The sequence below is a fragment of the Rhopilema esculentum genome, chromosome 12 (assembly GCF_057945365.1).
Source record: "Rhopilema esculentum isolate cy_ngs chromosome 12, ASM5794536v1, whole genome shotgun sequence".
Classification (NCBI taxonomy): domain Eukaryota; kingdom Metazoa; phylum Cnidaria; class Scyphozoa; order Rhizostomeae; family Rhizostomatidae; genus Rhopilema; species Rhopilema esculentum.
Window position 1 is genome coordinate 6,746,792 of NC_142826.1, and position 21,482 is coordinate 6,768,273.

The 21,482-nt window shown below is 36.4% G+C and overlaps 1 protein-coding gene across 1 annotated transcript in view; it reads right to left on the bottom strand.

Annotated features, from left to right (window-relative positions):
• Positions 1-1,140: 1,140 nt before the first annotated feature.
• The window catches only part of LOC135681648 (spectrin beta chain, non-erythrocytic 1-like), a 48,406-nt gene continuing 28,064 nt past the window's right edge, over positions 1,141-21,482 (bottom strand). The window contains exons 23-57 of the mRNA XM_089111936.1: positions 20,771-20,867; positions 20,012-20,140; positions 19,792-19,842; positions 19,466-19,531; positions 19,055-19,134; positions 18,442-18,535; positions 17,679-17,870; positions 17,110-17,187; positions 16,498-16,670; positions 16,082-16,172; positions 15,437-15,583; positions 14,854-14,949; positions 14,366-14,533; positions 13,854-13,969; positions 13,423-13,519; positions 13,211-13,300; positions 12,549-12,749; positions 11,738-11,946; positions 11,226-11,346; positions 10,759-10,842; positions 10,092-10,286; positions 9,532-9,600; positions 9,303-9,413; positions 8,756-9,000; positions 8,264-8,402; positions 7,653-7,737; positions 6,826-6,917; positions 5,753-5,857; positions 5,203-5,472; positions 4,811-4,880; positions 4,421-4,499; positions 4,048-4,123; positions 3,572-3,663; positions 3,075-3,117; positions 1,141-2,858 (exon numbers count right to left, since the gene is read on the bottom strand). Coding sequence (XP_088968062.1) covers positions 2,733-2,858; positions 3,075-3,117; positions 3,572-3,663; positions 4,048-4,123; positions 4,421-4,499; positions 4,811-4,880; positions 5,203-5,472; positions 5,753-5,857; positions 6,826-6,917; positions 7,653-7,737; positions 8,264-8,402; positions 8,756-9,000; positions 9,303-9,413; positions 9,532-9,600; positions 10,092-10,286; positions 10,759-10,842; positions 11,226-11,346; positions 11,738-11,946; positions 12,549-12,749; positions 13,211-13,300; positions 13,423-13,519; positions 13,854-13,969; positions 14,366-14,533; positions 14,854-14,949; positions 15,437-15,583; positions 16,082-16,172; positions 16,498-16,670; positions 17,110-17,187; positions 17,679-17,870; positions 18,442-18,535; positions 19,055-19,134; positions 19,466-19,531; positions 19,792-19,842; positions 20,012-20,140; positions 20,771-20,867 — 4,177 coding nt within the window. The 3' untranslated portion in view covers positions 1,141-2,732. The remainder of the gene's footprint in view (positions 2,859-3,074; positions 3,118-3,571; positions 3,664-4,047; positions 4,124-4,420; positions 4,500-4,810; positions 4,881-5,202; positions 5,473-5,752; positions 5,858-6,825; positions 6,918-7,652; positions 7,738-8,263; positions 8,403-8,755; positions 9,001-9,302; positions 9,414-9,531; positions 9,601-10,091; positions 10,287-10,758; positions 10,843-11,225; positions 11,347-11,737; positions 11,947-12,548; positions 12,750-13,210; positions 13,301-13,422; positions 13,520-13,853; positions 13,970-14,365; positions 14,534-14,853; positions 14,950-15,436; positions 15,584-16,081; positions 16,173-16,497; positions 16,671-17,109; positions 17,188-17,678; positions 17,871-18,441; positions 18,536-19,054; positions 19,135-19,465; positions 19,532-19,791; positions 19,843-20,011; positions 20,141-20,770; positions 20,868-21,482) is intronic.

Below are 21,482 nucleotides of genomic sequence, written 5' to 3' on the forward strand. Positions count from 1 at the left end.
TTTTCTAAAGAAAATTAAGCTGATTATTCCTCAACAACTTCTGGAGGTACCCCTCTTCAGTCTTGTAGCTCTACAAGAATTTATACAAAGAGAAGACCTTTTTCCGCTTCATAAACATTGGAGCGAAAAATTCCAACCAAATATGGTTAAATGGTCTTGACATCTTTACACGCATTTTTGCGTGTCAATTTTGAGCATAAATTTTGAAAACCGTAAGCAATGAGCAACAGGCCAGGAAGCTGAGAAAAAAACGTTTGGCACATGTCGACGCTGATTGGCGTAATACAGTATTCTGCATCACCCACGGCAGAATTAAGAGTAAAGATGTCAAGACCATTTAGCCATATTTGGTTGGAATTTTTCGTTCCAATGTTTATGCAGCAGAGAAAGGTCTTCTCTTTGTATAAATTCTTGTAGAGCTACAAGACTGAAGAGGGGTACCTCCAGAAGTTGTTGAGGAATAATCAGCTTAATTTTCTTTATAAAAGTGTATTTTCAAGTATGGCATTTTCTTAATATTTTGGCGATCCGGGTTTCAAGTTATTTTTTTGCAGTTTTATATGAAAAATTGTGTACGCTCAGTTATTTTTTGCAAGAAACAAATTTGCCAACACCAACATGGAGTAGGCTTTTTACTGCTGCCCATTCCTATTTCTAAGGTTAAATTGTGTAACAGTAAGAGCTGTACTTTCGAGTACGATGTACATTGGGATTGCCCGCACATTGGGATTGACACGCATTTTTAGATAGAGCTGACAACCCAAAGGGAGGGGGGAACGTAAATATATCACTTTAAGATTGGGGTGCTCAGGCTAGGGTACAAGCCATCACCCAAAAAATAGTCTAGCATAAAAATTGACCCCAAAAATTTCTCCCGCCCTGCACAAGAAAGTTTGCAATTGTTCTCTGTTATTAAACTGTCTCATACTCGAGCCCAAAGCAAAATTCAGAATTTGATAAACCCAAAAAAGTTGTTGTACAATTGACTGACCCAAAGGTTAATTTCTGTCCAAATTCTAGACGAAAAAACTAACCTTAGCACCCCTATTCTTTCTAAAAATATATGATCCCCCCCCCGGGCAACAATTATCACGAACAACAAAAGTCAGAGCAGTCGAGCAGGTTGCAAGACACGAGGAGTCACGGTACTATTACTATTTTGAATACTTCTAATACATATCCTACTAGCACTTATTAAAATATACTAACAATGTCATGTTACAACGGTAACTTTAATGAATTAACATCTGAGTTCGTTCGCTGAAATCATTCAGCCTTTCAGCATAAAGCATACAAAGCTAACATCGATTGACTACAAGCGCAACATTGAAAGGGTAGAAAGTCGAGAATCAATTAACACAACTACTTCTTAAATAGGCCACAACGAACTAATGTTCAAAGGGGGTAAGCGCCTGTGTGGAATTGTAGATTTTACCTTAAAGATACTATAATTAGCAGCGGAATAAGATATATCGTCTTAACATGACTGGTCAAAAGCGTTTAGGTTGATAAGTTCTTAAATAATTCTTGTGAAATTTGTAGCAAAAACAATATAAAATTAACAAAATGGTTTGTGTTGTTGCTAAGAGTGAAATTCTCATAAAAGGCAAGTGAATTTGTTTCTCAAGCTGGGAACAACTTAGATTACAATTTGATTAATAAAAAAGAGCTTGGGGCGGGGGAAATCGCTGGTAGAATCTCTTAACATTTTAAAAGAGAGCATGCCCCACGTGCATTTGATCACATATACAGACAAATCTGGGAAATTTTCTGGAAAAGTTACGAATCAAACTGCAAACAAAGTATTATCGTAGCTAAGCTAAAAATGAAATGAAATCTTACAGCGATTACCAAAACCAAAAAATATATAGCTCAAGAAAACAATTAGTTTAAAATATCTTTTACTCTAAGTCGATACGTATCTAAACTCTGAAAGTCCTTCTTCTCTACTTTGCTGAATACCGAGGTTCTTAATATTATAACTAAAATGATAAGAATATAGTGCGAAATCCGATATATGACTGATGCAAAGACGGGACAAATAAAACCTAATACGGAAACACTTCTAAATAAAAAATTATATATACAACTTGCATGTTTATCCCAGCCAGGTAATTAAAAAGCGTACGAGCCAAATTAACTGGCGATATTTCAGGTTGCCTCACAACTTATATAAGTAAACGAAAACTTGCATGATTTGTGCTTGTGCTGGCAATAGTGGGCTTCTTGTAAAAGGAACTAAAATAGTGATTGTGGGGATCTAGATCTTAAGTATCAATGTCTGCCAAGGGGTAGTGGGAGGCAAAGACGAAGTCATCCTACATTTTGGTCAATAGGACACTGCATCAGTAGCGTAGGCATTCTTATTGCCCTGAAGGAATGGTTCATGAATTGCAGAGATCTTCTAGTATCAGCGTTGTATATTGACGAGACAGAAAACGATGATTGATGATGACTGATGATTTTTGGCTAAAATCACGATGATCCATGGTAATGATTGATCGTGCACGGAAGTGACTGCAGGGACATTCTACAGTCTTGAATAATTGTAAGAAAAACCAGCGTTGGCTTCTGTCTATAAGGGGGGGTGGGGGTTTGGAGCACCAGCACGGGTTCCTCTTTATATAAGATTTCTTGCTGTAAAGGTCCTTCAAAGTTACTGCTGTTGCAATTATGGTTCTTTTCAACGTAAACCAAAAGTAAGTGTGAAGCTGTTTGCCTTTATGGTAAGCTTACTTTTTCTTTAACGAAAATAATTTGCTGCCTCTTTTGTCCTTCTTGGGAGACAGATCTTCCGGAAGGTGGCCGCTTTTAATGGCACTTCCTCTGATGTGCTGTATCCACAGTGACAGCTCGTCCTAAAAGATGCGGGAGACATTGATCAATAGAGCGTAGGATTTTGCCTTTGCAAAGTTCTCGTTTCCACCAGCCTTTGTGAAATTCTCGAAAAGGCAGTTGGGAAGACCAGAGGGAGGAAGCGTGGAAGTGGAAAGTATTTTGACGTAAGTAACGAAATAGATGGTTATACTCTTTAAGGCACAAAAGACAGAAGACAACAAAATGTTATTACTTACTGCAGCTTTGGCTTGCAAGAGGTATTCCTGTCCACTGGCAAATCTAGCAAAAAAAGACAAATTTTAGCTTTCTTGTAATCAAAGAGTTTCGTTTTGAAAGAGCAGAGATAAAGTCCCATGATTGGGTCTTATGGACTAGATTTCTCTGATGATCTTTCCGTGACTTTTTTCTACTCAGAGTCAAAAAAGCGTTCAACCATCACTAACCAATAAACGAAAACACGGAAAGCCACTTCTCAAAAAGCGGTGACAAAAAGAAATGTTATGTAGCTGCTGAAATTTTTGTTTTCAATGCCCTCTATCATCGTAATCAGCTGTCACATCATCACTCTTTTCTAGACTCTGTTGCTGTAACTTCAAATATAACGAGATATAAATTTGACAAAACTGGCAGGGTAGGAAAGTATAGTTTATAATTTGAACGATAACATGACAAAAACATTAGAGCACATGATATAAAATATATTTCACAATGCAAGTTTCAAAATAATACTCACTTAATCCTGAAAACATTTTTCTTTTTGTGGTAATCCGATGCAACTTCACATCGACTGTCAATTGTATCGAAAACTTGTACCGGTTCAATGCCCTTGGATGAGAAAAATTGTTAAATTTGTCTTGGAACCAAAACTTCTCTGAAGATCAGAACTGGAAAGTTAATTTCTAAAAGCTTTTTGATTGGAAATCGTCACTGATGAAAACGAAACGTGGGTGGAAAAAAGGCATCAAATTCTAGCATTGCTCTAAAGTATTACTAGCCAAATGGCAAACACTGATTGTTGTAATTCCACGCACTGGAAAAGCCTTATAACAAACAGGCATTTTTGAAATAAAGTTCCTTTGCAATGGAGTCTTTCTGAAACTAATATGAGATAATGTTAAAAGAACATCTTGAGCGGTGTTTCGATATTTGCTGATATAAATTTGCCTGACTATAAGCAACAAATTTAATACGAAGCCATTTGGAACTTACATTTTTGAAGTCATTCTCTTCACGATGGAATTTCAGCTCGTTGTCACGGAGCGATACGAAATACTGCTTCCACGTTCTAAGATAACGATCGAGAACAAGAAATATTAAATCCTCTTCCTAAACAAAATGCTTTGATAACAGAATAACTAAATACGACACAAAACTTATTTTCAGGCTTATTTTCTCAATACGCAAAATTGCTGTTTACTTTCTATTTGATATCTTCATTTGGTCGTTGAAGCTAAACGGTTACAAGAGATAACTGAGAGATTCAAGGTTAATACCATTAACTAGGAGCTCTCTTAATATGGCTCCTATAGATGTGTGGATGCATGAAGAAGAAATGGGGAGGATACAAGTATTTAAAACACACCTTTGGGACGCTTTCTTGTGACTTCCTTCCATGGTGTGCTTACGAGCAAGATAGCCAGTCATTTTGATATCACTCGTGCCTGCGACGGTGAGGAAAATCAATGTAAGTAGAATAGTAAACAAGACGTGAAATAAACTTATCTTGATTAATCTCAGGTGTTTTATGAATAAATGGCTGCAAAATTAATACAAAAACTAACACCAGAAACCAATGGAAAAACCTCATAGAAAGACAATGTAAAATGCTTTTATTGATAAGAGCTGTCTCTCTGGGGCAGTATCTGATTGACAAGATAAAGTTTGATCAAAGTAGGAAGTATAAAATGAAAAGTAATAATAATGATAATAATTATAATAGGAAGTAATAATGAAAAAAATGTAATGGTTTTACCTATGACTGTTTTCTCAACAGGAGATCGCCATTGTTCTCCATCGGTTACACTCACCTCAGATTCATTAAACTAAAAGGAAACAACAACAAGCGTTTACACAAACCACGAATGCCAGATTTTTCAACCCCCAATTTCAACATTGATATATCTGCTTTAAAAAAAATCGACTTTGAATTAAGGGGGGAGGTTCTACTCGCTGACGGGTTTAACTCATTTTCCCGCACTTTTGAGACAATTCTGCTCTTGCACCTTCGCTCTTTTGTGTAAAATGTACCATTGAAGGTGCATGGAATTGCTGAATTCAATTTGAAAATGTTTTTTTGCCTTTACTTTTGGGCTGAAAACAACATCTGATCAGAAAAATTAATGAAAACACTATTTGAAAACGAACCGTCACGTCTGCTTCCTTCATTAGCTCCTCCACGGCACTAGCAGCCTCTGCGCTGACATCAAGCTCATTGGACAACTCTCCATTGACCATGCTCCTTGCCCTTTCCTCTTCCTCGGCTGCCTGTCTTTGCTGCTCCTCAAGCATCCTCTGAAGCTCCCTTTCTGCTTCAATTTTCTCCTGTTCCTGCCTCTGTCTTTCAAGTCTTTCCTGCTCCTCCTTTTCGCGTTTCGCCTGCTCAAGTTGCCGTCTACGCAATTGTCGCAGCTCAAACTACCGAAGCAATTTATTTATAAGTCTGGATACAGAGTAACGAATGTAAATTCAGCACACTTTTGGCTCCAGAAAACATTATTTTTAAAGAAAATACGAAGCATAATACGCCTAACACGCACTCAAGCGTCACAGCACTTGTCATAATTAACCTGAAAAGCACTCATATGCTACACTGTAAGCAGTGCAGTGGATGTTATTATGCAGTTTCCCGCAAGACAAATCAACAACATAATTGCTACAGATGACGTCAAACATAAAAAGCATACAACAAACTTACTGTTGTAAGATTCTCCAACTGAAGGAATCTCTCTTCCTGGGTTGCAAGTAACTTCTCAAATGCCGACTGTTTCTCCAAGAGCTTCTCGATAATTTCTAATGAATCCTTGCAAAAGATAAAAACATACATCACATCGACTGACGGCAGCCTTTGGTAGTTATGCAGTCATACCGTAAATCCTCGAATAAGCCCCCCCCCCCTCGAATAAGCCCCCACCCTAGAACTACAAATTGTCAATAAGCCCCTCTCCAATAAACCCCAACTGCTACCGTAAATTCTCGAATTTGACCCCTCTATTTGATGATTTTTGCCATCTGAGGTTGCCTATGGCGTTTTCATGAATTACCACAAAAAAATCATACTTTTGGTAGTAATTAATTAAATGCTCATAAAGAAATTCCTACTAAAATAAACAAGGTCTTTCAATAATGTCTTCATTAAGGCAGTCTGTCCCCTATTGTGCTCAACTATATTTTCACGGGAGTGAAATTCACGTACCATTGAGCTTGATCGATAATTAAACGATTTAAACCAATCAGAGACAACTTTGATTCCAGAGCTTTTGAATCAAATTGCTGTGTTCCCGTTGAAGTGAAGATGTGGTTAGAAAAATTTTGTTCCCTGTTTGGTTTGTGTGACAGATATGTCAGCACCAAAAGGAAATGCCTCCAGTATCATCATTCAATTCCAGTAACTAAATCTTCTTGCCATTTCTGATAGCTTTTTGCACGCAGTATCAAATGTCGTCCACTACCGCAGCTAGGCCAGCCAAAGCAAGCATGGTAATCCGTTATCCGTTAAGGCGGGAAGACCTATTGTTCATATTAGCCAATCATCGAGGGGACAGACTACCTATAATGTCTACAATAATTTAAAAAAAACCCTCGTATAAGCCCCCCTTGAATAAGGGCCCATTCAAAAATGAATAAGCCCCGTTGAGGATTTACGGTAAGTGTGTTATAATGAAGTTCAATCCGTGCAAAGGGCTAAATATCTTATGGTATGATTTCTGTTTTGACCAATCAGCGTTTCAAAATTACTTTAAGAATGGTAATCAAACATATGAAACTTACTCCTTGGTCTTTTCCACCTACGTTCAAGTCCTCCTTGAATATCCATTCTTCTGCCAAATGAGCATCGCGCACAAAATGCATGACTTCCAAAGCTAGAACAAAAAACAAACTTAATGAAAGGTGATCAAAAAGACATGGCGATGAAAGCACAAGAAATTTGTAGATAAAGATTAATACACACCAAGCATAAGTTTGTACTTTGTCACCCAAGATGAAAGAGACGTTTGTTTTAGGCAAAAAATTTCTGGGTCAAAATTCTACTACAGTAGAATTACATAAAATTCTACTTCAGACCAACTACAGGGTTGTCCCAGCTTGCAATTATTTTGAATAAGAAAAAAGTTATGATTGATGGTCGTTCGTTTTTAAAGGTCACCACGCCAATCTGTTTTAGTGTTTTTACGTAAAAAAGTTGCGACATATCAGTATCATGTGTCAATAATATCGAAAAATTCTCCATAACTGATCTACGCCGATAATAGCTAATCTTTAAATTTAGTTCGTGCTTAATAATAGCCCTTCGAACAACCGGGATCACAATACAAGCCAATTAAGCTTAAGTTTAAGAATAACGGTGAGGTTAGAATCTACAATTTTGTCAGAACACACAGTACAGCCACTGGATGTGCGTATCCCTTGTTGTTTTCTGATATAAAAAAGATACTGGAGAATCACAACAAAAAAACAACAACAAGATAAAGAAACCCAACATCCCAGCAGCTACTTCCTAAAGGATTAACTTGGCAAATAAAGGACTGGAAAGCGGGAAAAATGGTTTAATTCAAATGAGCTAGAAAAATCCGAAATTTAAAACGTTGGGCTCTTACTTATATTGAGTATATCCCAATGTTCAGCCCAGTCACTTTCCATAAGGCTTTTCTTTTCGCGCAATTCGTTTATCTTACTTTGGATCTAAAAGACAAAGCAAAGGTTACTTTAAATGTTCGTGCATGATGGCAGTGTGATCACAAAGAAGATTACGCTTGATATATCAATTATTGTTTAGTAAAGAAAACTTGTAGAATCACTTTATACAAAACCCGTCTAATGAAAAAAACAAGGGTTTAATTGTTAGCAGGAAACCACATGGGTATGGAAAACCACTAAGGAAATTGCTAGAAGTCAGGCAGAAGATTTAGAAAGCTTTGAAAACCCGTATGCTCTAAGTCAACATCAAAAGTCACTGTACTTCCATGATGACGTTACATAGTTTGCATTTTGTACTGTACTGTATTGTACTGTAATGTGCTGCATTGTACTGTTTTGTGCTGTATTGTATATTTATAGTGTATTAAGTATAGGAATCTTTGTAATGTTGGGTGTGGAGGCAGCTCGATAACGCTATGTTTTTTATCAACCTCAACAATTCATTAATTTGAGTATTGTATTTGTTTTTAGTGTTATAGAGAAAGTAACTGTAAAGAAATATAGAGCATACCTCGTTTGATGCAAAATGTTGCATTTCAATCATCTTTTCACCGGTAGCAAGAACAGAGGCAATCTTTTCTTCTCTTGCATCAATTTCTGCTTTCCGGCCTTGATGCTCATTCATGATTGTCTGGCACTCCGGAATGACCCTTGAATAGTCAGAAGTTATATGCTTATATCGTAGATGAATTTAATGGGGAAAGGAGGGTATTTTGTAGTCATGATCAACAGAAGGGAGATCGCTGAACTTCCTGGCAATGATAAATGATTGGTTGATAATGATTATGAATGTATTAGGTGATTAGCATGATTACTGGTGATCAATGATGTGAGATGACAGTTAGGAGGATGATTAGAATGACGATTAGGATGATGATTGTGATCAATGATAGTTTCGGTCATGATGTTCAAGAGTGCGAAGAGGAGCTTAATGGCAATTCCATATTCTTCAAATCAAAACCCCTACTGACAGAAAAGGATTGTGCAAAAGGACAACACTCACTTTGGCCTCTCATCTGAAGCAATCTCCTGTCTCATGTCACGGATCCAAATGAGCAAGTCTTGTATTTGCAAAAGGAATCGCTGTAACTCATCTGAATCTCCCAGCTTTGATCCTCTTTCACTAACACGTGCAAGTAGATTCGACCATGCATCTAGAACCTGGCTTTCTTTGTTTTCAATCTCCTGTTCTCGATCGCCAGCATAATGTGGTTTTAGTTCAGAAGCAAAGTTCTGGATTTCTGCAACCTGAAACCAGAAGATGCAACTGTGTCGGAATAGGCAAACAATAAAAATGCGTGAAGGTTTTCAGAGAAATGTACAATAACAGAAGCAGAATGACCCTCATCGGAGTTTGAATTAACAATCAATAGTTCCATATTGATGAAAGGCCTTTTCTATTTTGAAGATAAAACCTAATTGCAGACACTGTACTTAATGTGCTGATGCAATTTTATAAACCCGTCTGTTCAAGCGAAGATGACCAACCCATTGAAAATTACACTTGATGCGTGTGTACAAGGGGCCAAGAAACTTTCATGGTTACCTACCTGATTTCCTAGTGGCTGCAAATCGGCTTCAAAAGCGCGGTGATATCGCTGCAAAGCATAAACACTTTGTTGGTCACGACCAAGATCTTCTCCAAGTTGAGACTCTTTCTCCTGTAAGAAATCAAACACAATTTGTTACTAGGCTGGTGTGTTGACATGATGATGACAATGGTGATGACATGGATGACGATGACGTAGAAGATGAAGAAAACATTGAAAATATGCCTACCTGGATCATAGACAGCGTCTGTCTGGCTTCTTGAAAGAATCTGTGGTATTCGTGCGCACCAGCTAACAACTAAAGGAGTAAAAAAACATTAACATAACAGTTAAGAAAATCAAACAAGCTAGAGAGGAAGTTTGGTTTTCACACAAGATTACAAAGCGTGCTAATAAATAGTGACTATAGGATTGCTTGAGTACTGCTGAGTTCTTCGACAACAAAGATGCATTAAGAAAAAATAAAGAACGAAGGAAAGCACTTTGCTGAACAAAATAGCTCAAAATAAATATTTGATAGTCTGCATAGCGAGAGAGTCAGTCTATTTGATAGTGAGTCCAATTTAAAAATTGGTAGTAAAAATTAGTACTGAATCTTGTACCGTTTAGGTGTATATCAAATCCTTTTATCAACATTACTGACTAATGTCTTTACAGTCATCTAAAATATTGATGAAATGTATTCAGCCTACTTTGGTGCCTTATTTTTGGCTATGAGTATGCGGTCATTAACCTGTGTATTGAATAAGTGTATTATTGAATGAGCAACCAGGAAAACGGAAAACAAACCTGCTTCCTTGTTTCTATCAACTCGAGGAGGTTTGTCCACGAGTCATTAAGACCGACCTTCCATTCGGAAATAGTTGCAGCATCCGAATGCCCACTGCCAATCAACTGGTCTGCGATGGCATTGACACTTTCAACTCGTTCGCTGCCGATTCTCTGCGTCTCTTGTGAAAACCTGTCGAATCTTTGTTCCAGCATCTACAAGGAGACATGAAAAAAGTCGACGTTCACCTCACACCACATACTAACTTTAGACGCGTTGGTTTTGCTTTGGAAGTGTGGGGACCATCAAGGGAAAGACTATTTCTCACTCTAATCAAATCAGAACTGTAGGTAGTCAATACATCAGTAACTATGACGCCAAAGCAAGACTCTAGGAATGAAGCAATACTCCCTCGTACTCACATCAGTACTCCCTCGTAATTCCCTCAGCCTCAACAAACACAAAATTTTGTTTTTTATAATTGGCTGCCAGCTTCGTTTCTTGAACAAAAGTTAAAGAAATAATTATAAGGTCAGAGTGCTCCAAAACACATAATGAAGCAAGAATCGAATCTATATAATAAGTAACAAAGCACTTGCGAAAGTAGACATATGAAATTGGCTCATAAAGTCGTATGCTGCTACGAGTTTTTATTTAGTACTCCTCGAGTCGAATAAGGCTCTTTACCTGCACGTGATCAAAGTCTTGACCAATATCTTGCACTCCAGCTACGACCTCCTTTTCGTTTATCCATGTCTCTAGATCTTCCACCTAGTACAAAATAATTTACGCAGGGTAACAGGATTTACTTACAAAGTAGCAACTTAGAAGTAACAGAATCATATTTCTTTACAAATAAAATATTCTGCCAAGGACTGAAACACTAATCAATAAACAACTTTGACGTAAAGGCTTTTCCATAAAATGTAAATATGTTCAGTTTTAAATCAGCGCATTGCCCTGAAGGTTTAAGTTCGATGTACAAGCATGAATATTTTTAAGATTTTAACTTTTTTCTAAAAGTAAAGATTTTGCAGACCACATTTTAATATATACACATTTAGTTTTAAGTGAACAAATAATAGTACATTGAGTATTTTCAATAATAACGATTACAAATAAACTTTAGCATATCTGGGCAGCAGGAAATTTACCTCACGGTTGAATTGGTACAACTTCAAGTTTTCGTCAAGTTTTGAATGTCTGTCCTCTGCAAGTTCCTTCAGCTCTGCATACTCTTTCTCGAGGTCTCTCTGGGTGCTCTCTATCAACGAACTACCAATCAAATGGAAGATGATAATGGTTGGCAGTAGCAGCAAAGCATTTATTATGTGATGGGCTAAACCCTTAAATATACAAGGTAATGGGAAATGTTGGGTATTTGACAAAATAACCAGTATTCTAGTACAGTTAGAGGTAATGTATAAAAGCTACATATGATTTGCAGCCAAATACTTTTAAACGGACTTCAAGTTTCGGATGTCACGCTTAAAATGCATCATCTGCATTTTGAAACCATCTCGAGCAATCTTATCAACAGAAAAAAATTTGATGAATAAAGTAGCCATTTTAAAACATTGGTTACATACCAAGGCTACACAAGGAGTAAAACAACAACAACAAAGACAACTTGACGAGCGACAACAACAAAGACAACTTGTCATACCTCTCAGGGTGTTCTGCAGCAACAAGCTCCTCAGATCTTCGCCGCAAATCATCAATATCTTCTTGGAAGTCCTCGACCGCCTTCTCCAGGTTGATGTGCTTGTTTAACAAACTCTGCGCTGCATTTTCATCTTTGCCCCGGTCATCTCCAATCATGTAAAGCTCCTGCTCACTCATCCATGACTCCGCCTCGGCTGCGTCATGGAAATACTGCAATGGAAAGATCTTTTCAACGACCTGCTTTCCTTAACATAAATAAAATATTTGTCTGAAAGTCTACCAGAGCGAAACATCAACATATGTTGAAACTGATCTTTGCTGCCTCTTACTAATTTGAAAATGTCCTCCTACTTCTAAACACTTCTTAATATATGTTTCAATTTACTTAATCTCTTTATCTTGAAAATGAAGGACTTATCGAATAGAAAAACGGACTAATTTTTCCACTAACAATAGTAGAAAAAATCAATGCAGTGCTATAGGATGAGTATGGGTAGCCTTCTACATAGTCATTTTGAGTGGTGATCAGTTTTCACACATCATAACACTATTCGAGGAGGCGGTCACACATCATAACACTATTGGTTGATCAATGACTTAGGAATTAAACTAGTCCACTACAGAATATTGAAGCTTATTGAAATGATAGCTCGTAACATCAAAATAGCTCAATTCATACTATTTTTCTTTTCCTCAAAAAAAGCAGATACTTTTCTAAACTCAGGACATTATTCAAAAGGTGCACCAAAGCTTAAGATTTGCACCAAACCTCAAACAACAACGACCTTTTCAATGAAGGCTTGATTGCATACCTGTCTAGCAAGCAGAGATTCATCGAGCTTTGTTTGGTAGTTCTGGGACAAATCTTTGAGCTTGTCCAGATGTTCCACCAGACCATCCTTCAACTCTTGGATCTCCTCTCCACGCGGATGCTCGCCGTTAGCCATTTCCTCCCCATTGACACAAAGTGCTGTGATGATTGGCTCATGACCCTCGATTTCCATACAAAGATTCTGAAAAAGAGGACATCGAAACGATTAATAGTTTTAGAAAATTTCGTCATCAAGCTAAATATAGGCGGACTAAAAAACCACTATGAAGTTTGCAAAAAGATGGCCTAGGAGTAGACTTGTGTTTCCCTTTCATGCGGTAGAAGCCACAGTAAACTTTCAGATCAAGTATTCAACATATTCTACACTTCAGGTTCTCTTCTCCTGTATTGCAACACTTGTGACACTAATCCTACCTCACAGCACTATAATGTTGTTTACCGTATTAGTGTCTATAGAACGGCCTATTTTGACGATTCTGGGACACTGGCTTGTATTAAATTCACTAGAATGTGTCTTTTGACTGGTCCCTAAATCTCCGAGCAGTGAAAAAAATGTGATTTCCTTGGAAACAATTTCCCTTATGTCTGCCACATTTTATGTAGTTTCTGCGCAACTTCAATGATTTCATAAGGCTAAAATACCTGATGGCGTTTCTTCAAGCCTAATACTTCATGAAGCGTGGATCCGAAGTTCTGTGCTTGCAAAACTGGCTCCTTTTCGTCAATCCAGAGCTAAAAAAATAATATTTTTTTGAAGGAAAGTTTCAAAATAAAATCCACAAAAATCAAGCACAATCTAGGCAACGTGGAAAAGGTAGATACATACAATTATGGTGAATCTCTTGACTACTTACATGTTCATCCTGAATATCTCTCTGGAACTGATAGAAATTGAAAGCCTCTTCTAATTCAATTCTTCTTTCTGCAAGAGGTGCTTCTAGTGCTTCGAACCTGTGGAGTATGCAGCATTCATTTGAGTTTTAGGGAAATAAAAGTGCATATGATGTTGCGCTCGTTCATTGACGTAACAGCAAGTTTCCAGTAAACTTCGAATGGAACCCTCAACTTGCAGAACGTATATATATAATACTTTGAAGCTAATAGGGAAGTGCTGCGAAACGATTCAGATTTCAAAACTCCTTCCACCCAAAGTATTATATTGAAAAAGCAGCGTTGACAGGAGGATTTTAAAATCACCTTGAAGGTAAATCTATCAAATTTTATTAGAGAGGTTTCTAAAGGTTGTTTTGTGAATAATTTTGAGCAACAAGCAAAAAAGTCTTACCTCTCTTCCACAATTCGCCTTTCCTCTGCAAGCTTATCGCCGTCTACTTCATCGCCAGGTGCCTGGCTAAGCTCCAACATCCGTTGTCTTTTCTCTCGAATTTCTTTCTCAAGTATCTAAAAAACAATATCATCATCAAAATACTACTCTATGAAGCAATATTCAAATAAAAACTACACAATAAGCCTTAGCTGGCTGTTATGAGCCATGTCCAAGGGGGGGGGGGGTGTTACAGCCCTTTTTGCACCACCAAAAATGAACATTTTATAGGCAAAGTAACTTTCCCAGCCAGAAATAACACCATTCCAACAATGCTAGGTTCGATCAGCCTTTTTATTTCTCTTTACTGTTGAAATGAGTAGTTATCAGGCTAGAAAACAATAAAAATAAAAATTGCATTGTTTCCCACCATTGTTTTGAATACTTAAATACAGCCAAAAGTTATTTTCACGCAGAGAACTTTAACTGTTTTCATTTCAGTGCAAATAAACTCATGGATTTACAAAAATCACCTTATGTCTAGTGAACTGCGCCTTCACCGATGTCAGGTTGGTTTCCTTCTCTGTCTCTACAATGGTCGTCTCGATTTCTTTGATGTAAGTATCAACATTGGAAACCTCAGTGTTGAACTCTTCTTTACGATGAGCTTCTGTCAGTGCTTCAGATTTAGCCACTGATGCCTGGTAAATACAATCACACCCGTTACTTCATGTAAACTATTCCAAGAAACATCACAGAACACCACTATGTGAAGAGTCTCCAATCTTTATTGTTATGATTGTTCGATACTTTTATGCGTCATACAACACTTGTTGTTTAAGCCATCAAAAGATTCAATTAGCATAACTGTTCAAAATAAAGGTACTCTGTTTACAGCTTTATTCTAGAAATGCAACGTGCAATAATTCCATGGGCAAAGAAGATTCATCTGAAAATTTTTAATTACAAGTACAAAATGATTTTTGGGCGTATAGATAAACAAAAATGTAATATAATTTACCGTATTCAGTTCGCTCCACAAATTATCAATGGTTTCAAGTCTAGATTCAACTTCAGGGGAATTTTCAGTGTTTTCTTCTATCAGCTGCTTTCCATCCTAAAATTCAACAAATTTCGAATTAATATTATGATCTATATAACAAACACAATAAAATCAACCTTGTTGTTAATCAACAATAAAATGAACCAGTGGAAAAATAGATGAATAAATTCCAAAAAGGAGCCAGTGCATAAAATCCAAATGTTTCATTTTACTAGGCTGTGGAAAAAATATTCTTTTTGAGAAACAATACTAAGCAACGATTGAGTTTAAAAATCAAATTTCAATCTGATGTATGCTTTTCACAGCTACAACAAAGAGTTTGCCTTTTTAAATAATTTCCCAATCTTACGAAGATGATAAACGTCAGCAAGGCTGACAAAAAATTGCAGCACTATTAAATAAACCTAAGCAATAAACACGCTGAGCTTTCTGCTTTTTGCAAGTTTAGTTTTTACACTGTCCAAAATATCATACCGCTTAACACTAGGCTTTATTGGAATAAAAACAAGGTTATTTGAAAACGAATAAGTAAAATAAACACCTCATTTATAGATTCAATCTTCTGCTTATTTGCTTGAAGTTCCATTTCGAATGCTTGGTGCTTTGTCAGTTTGCTTCTAAGGTTAGTCAACTCTTGATGCGGCTCTTCTGAGGCAACTTTCAGGCGATCATTGAGCCAGTGCGTAACCTAAATAAGATAAAAAATTGAGTCTTAAAAGACACATAGTTTAAACTCAAAGGACAACAGCATTGAGCTACTTGTAACTATGTTTTATGGTAATATTGTTTACAGGACTTTGATCTAGGGCAAATACGTTAAGGGTTCACCTATGCAAATTTCAATTAAAAAGACAGTATAGATTGTCAGGCGACAGCATGTAGTTTTGTATATTCCAAGGTTCTTCTTGCGAGAATTTACTGCACATCGATTAATGAACTCACTTCACTAGAATTTTGATTTATAGATACAATGGATCATGACATTACAAGGGAAGCTTTTAATTAAATATTTCATTTACTTGGTATCAAACAAACAAGAATGGAGATATCATGGTTACCCAACATCTAAATTTGCGAAAAAAGGGGTACAGACTTGTCTGAATTTTTGTTTGAATAAATAAAATAAGGTTTAAGAAATACAACGACAGAACTTGTGAGAACAAGCACTGATCAGAGAAAAACTTACATCATCGGTGTCTTGCAAGAACTGCTTCAGTTTCAAGTCTGCCCGGAGTTTTTCCAGCTTTATCATAATGTTTTCACGATTAACCCTTCGCCTGGAGAATAAATGAATATATATCTCTTTAAAACTAAGGGCGTGAAATACTGGACACGGAATTGATCTAAATATGATAGAGAAAGAAATTTTTTTATTGCTTCGAAGAGAAGATGCTAAATGTTTGCATTCTTGATAAACTGAGCAACAAAAACGATTGATTCTAACAATATCAACATAAAAATTGTGTATGTCATCTAAAAACATCTAAACTCACTTATATCGGCATTCAAAACAGATATTCGGTTCACAGAAAGTAAACAATTCTGAAAGCTGTCACAAGGAAAAAAGCACGTGACATATTTTTGCTTCACTAAAATACTGACCGTTCCTTAATGCTCCCTGTTTTGTCTTTTATTTTGTCTGTTGCATAGTGATCCTTCTCAACTAACTGCTCCGCCAAATTCACAACATGGTTCACTTTGTCGTCATGTTGATCCATTTTGCTGAGGAAATCCTCGTGTTTCTTTATCTGATCTAACACAACATCGACAACAGGCTGTTGATAAAATAGATATTCAATTAACAGTGGATCTGGGAGTCACTTGGAAGTCATTAGAAATTGTTTTAATTTGCAAATAGTATACACTGACATTTCCTTAACGTTACAGGTAAGAGACAGAATAAATGTTCTAGCGACGAAGATGGAAACTTGGAGCAAGGGGAATCAAAGGAATGGTAAAAAGATCAATACAAAGACATTATAATTTTTGTTATGAAATTAAAAAGTTAAATCAGTTATTCACGGGCAAAGTTGATGGCAAAAATTTTTTCTAATTTTTCTATTTAAACATTAAAAATAGTCAGTAAAACATGTGCTAATGAAATGTATGGAAGCTTTTGGTCTTGTTGTAAAAATTTAACAAAGAGTCCACCACAAAATAAAGTTACTTCATCTAAAATTGTGCCTAAATATCACAACAACACTAGCAACATACCGCTACTTCGTGTTTGGATATGAAAAGTTCTTGGAAAGCGAGTAGAGCCTCGGCTTGCTTTGCATCCCGCAGGAAGATCTGAAGAGGAAAGTTTCATCTTCTAATTCACTAAACTAAAAATAAGTCATCCTCAGTTAAAATCATAAACATGGCTAGCATTCTGCTTACTATTATAAAAGTCCCTTGGATATGGATATATCCAAAGAGAAAGGGGTGCCAGGCAATTAACTATTGGGGTATTCAGGATGCACTAGATATTTAATCCTCCATGGTACTTATGGCAAACAATCATGGCAAATAGCTTTGCCATGGTTTATGGCAAACCAAGACAAGTTCAAAATAAAATCTGACCAGCTTGAGCAAAAATTTGCGCAACTCAAATTCCGCAGCAGCACTTAATTTGTTTTCAGGAATTCGATTACCTCTAATACCATTCTTAATTGAAAGTTATCGAGTGGGTCTTCTAATTATGCATCACAAACTATGCAAAATTGTAAACTAATTCTTGTTGGAAAACAAGGCTCATTTAGTCACTGCAAGCCTTCTTAGATTCCACATGGACAACTTACCTGGTAATTCATGCTTTGCTCCAAAAGGTTCTTTCGCCGCACCCACAGCAAGTCTAGCTCTCTCCATCCAGCTATGATGTCATCAAGTTGCTGTTTTAATGCTTGCTGCTGAAGATCAGACTCATCTTGCGAGAACTTTGGTCCATCTTCGCAAAGACGGTCGAAATCGTCTTGATGTTGGTCGATAATGCCCTGTAAACATATAGATCGTTAAAGTTATTTTAAACTGAAACTCTTTCTTCGTAAGAACTAAACTTTGAGAAAAATTTGTTTACACCCTAGGTTTTCTAAATTGATGTCAATAATTTTGTACTAAGGTGCTGGTGATAATTGATTATTGTGCCTGAGGTTTGCAAAAGCCCCTCTTGAATAATTATAATTTAAGTAAGGATTAGAATGAAACAGGCTTTCCAAATATAACATGTCACGATTAGGGACAGGCGGACGATCTTCTTAAGTGCAATAATCATTAGTTAGTAAGATGTTTACGTGGCAAAAATCGTTAATGTCAAAGAAATTTTTTTTACTAAATTCAGTCAATTACATAGCAAGAAAAGTTTATGATAGGTGTTATTCCTTCTAATGAGATCTCAATTATCGTCTCGCAGAAAAGTATTGATAGGTTTATCAACCCATCGGACTAATAATATTCCACGTGGATACCTGAACAGAGAAAAGCTTTTTCTTCACAAAAGAGACGAAAAATGAAGGAAAAGGCACACAAATACAAGAAGAATACAGCATCTCATGGAAATTCACGCACCTTTACTTCGAAATGGGCATCAAGTAATGCCTCTGCTTCCTGCAGACTTTGCGCAATGTCTTCAGAGGCACAAGCAGCTTGTGTTTTCTGCAACCTGAAAAAAGATTGAACAGGTAACGTGGCTGATCAACCACAATGCTACCAGGAGCTTTGTAGTCTAAAAATCCTTCCAGATACGGAAAAAACATAGCAAAGCTTTAGTGGCAAAACAACAGTTTGGAGAGGGCTCTTGAATCACCTCAGACAAACGGCTGACGACCGGTTCACCTCATATCAGGTCTCTCCAGTACAGCTAAAATGAATAACAACCTAATGTCTTGAAAATTAACAGCTTTCGATTTCTCTAGATCTGCTTTTGCAAAAAGCCTTTTCAGCACCATTTTGGGTAAGAAAGGAAGCGGAAATCTCTAAAAAACATAGAAAGGTTTACTATTTAGGAGCTTTCACGATCGATTTCATGAATTTTTTTAATTTGGCAGGTATCTGAGAAATAGCTAGGTATTAGAAGACACAAGAAACATTATTTCACTACGATGGAAGATTCTAATCTGATTGTAATAAGAAAATCCAAAAAAGCATTGATTTATCGAGACAGTTCTGAAATCTAAATTACCAGTTATGAAATTCATCTAGGTCCATAACGAATCTCTTCAGTTCACCACTCTCGGCAAGTGTTTCGTTTCTCTGTTTAACCTGAAAAAGGGAAAAGATGACTTTGCTTTTCGACATGGAATAGACCTATTATTTTGACTTCTTTCTGAATTTTCAGTTGGGGACATTCTTTTGCAAAGACAAATTTTCTAGCCTGGTCACATAAAAAGCTTTGATAAAATGGTCTATATTCTATAAGGATGGCTTACGTTACCTTCACAAACATTAGTCAAAAACTTTAACTTTGAAATCACTTAATCTTAATATCGTTGAGCAGAATTCATCGTAAAAATACAAACCTAGAGCAAAATCGATGGATGTGAAGGGGGAAAGAAATGAACCAAGCAAAGTAAGTACAAAGAAAACAACTAACCATTGTAGATAAGTCACCCCAGCAGGTCATTAGATCAGTCAGCTTTCCATCTATTGTTTCGGCATCCTAGAAAAAGTTGGTGATGAAGAAACGAGGTCTAGTTAGCATTAATACGTAGGGTTATTAAACAAAAACACAAAGAAGCTAAATTCATTAAATATTAAAGAAAAAATACATAAAAATTGAGTTAATAGAATTCACAAAAGAGGGATGGAAAGAGTGAGTTGAGGTGAAAATGGATGAAACATCGGATGAAAACAAACGATTGCTTGAGCAAGGATAAATGAGCACATATCAGGTGGGATGAGAAAATTTACATCACAAACCTCAGGCCTTTCTTCAGATATCTTCGCTGCACTTTCTTGAAGGTATTGCAACTGAAATCAGAGCCATGGCTAGTAGAGTTTTTATTGTTAAAATACAGTTACGAAATTTTATAACACTAACAACAAAAATTTGGCCTAGTTATCATATGAAAAGCTTGGAAACAACAACACAGGCAAAAAAAATCCTGATACAAAGAAATGCAGTAAAAAGGGCACATACCTTGTTTTGCAGAGCAGCGATATCTCGTTCAATGCTGTTAAGCTTTCTTTGCAGAGAAATGACGGATGCCAAATCAGTACCAACCTCCTCTACTGTTTTCAAGATTCCTGTCTTCTCTATAATAAGGGTCTACAGCGAAGAAAGTATAAGCGATAACTAACAAATTTTCCAGACTTTAGATCATTCTGAAGAGCACATGATATATGAAATTATTTCAACAAATGCATCTCCGGACTCTAAATTTCTGGACTCTAAATTTCAACCTCGAATAATCATTCAAACGACTCGAGCCAGCCATTGCGGTACTAAATCTGTAACAATATTCTGTAACAAAATTAGAGAAGGGAATAAAACAATATTTTGGTTACAACAACTGAAGGAATTTGTCTACATTTTCCAAGAAAACGTTTCAGTTTATCAAAGCATCTCAATTAGAAACCAGCACTCTTTGCCGCCACCAAAGGCTATTAGTGTCAGTTTTCATTCCCATTCTTAATTATCTTCTATTAAAAATCGAATAAAAAAGATAATAAATATACCCATCGTTTTGAAAATCTAAGGTGGACATCGAAAAAGGTTTTTTTGAGAAGCTTTGAATACTGAAAACACAGGAGACAGTAGGAAGAAAGAAATTAAGTCATAAGTCATCTTCCATTTAATGAAAGAAGATACCAAATGAATTGGGTGTAGTCACCAAGAAATAGAGCTGGTAGCAATTCTTCTAGATCCAAATTTCACCGCTGTATAAATGGAGCTTACCTGTGTTTCGACGATCTCACTGTAGAGTGTCTGGATCTGTAAAGCAGTACGAAGCTCTTCTTTTTTCAACTCTGCCTGGCCATTAAGTTGGTCCCAGCTTTGAAAGACAAAGGGGTGCAGTGTTAGAATGAATTTACAGTTTTCACGAGTTTATTTGAAACATGCCCAGATATTGGTGACAAAACTGCTAGAAATACAAAATCTTTTGGAACTCGCTGTATATAATGAAGAAGACCACGGACCAAGGATACTTTAGTAGGAATTTCTTTATAAACATTTAACTAATTGGGGGGAGGGGCTTATTGACTATTTGTAGTTCTAGGGTGGGGGCTTATTCGAGGGCTTACGGTATTTAAGAAATTATCGTTTTGAGCCTGAAAATTTTTTTAAAGTACTCTTAATTCTTTTTTCAAATTTGAAATGGTTTTACGGGAACATCGCTCCCCCTCGAAAGAAACCAGGATTTTTCGAAAAAAAGATATAGTATGTCAGTAACACAATAATCTGTTAAGAACTTCATAAAACAGGCAATTGCTGAAAATTGAAACAGAAATATGCGAGTTGAGGCTGAGCAATACTTTTACAATTGTCTTAAAAAGTGGATGATTCTGAGCCTGAAAGTACTATAAACAATATTCTTACAAAAAGAGTTTAGAACTAAAGAATTCTACCAAATTTATTTCTGTTGCCTTAATATTTTTTATATGTGACC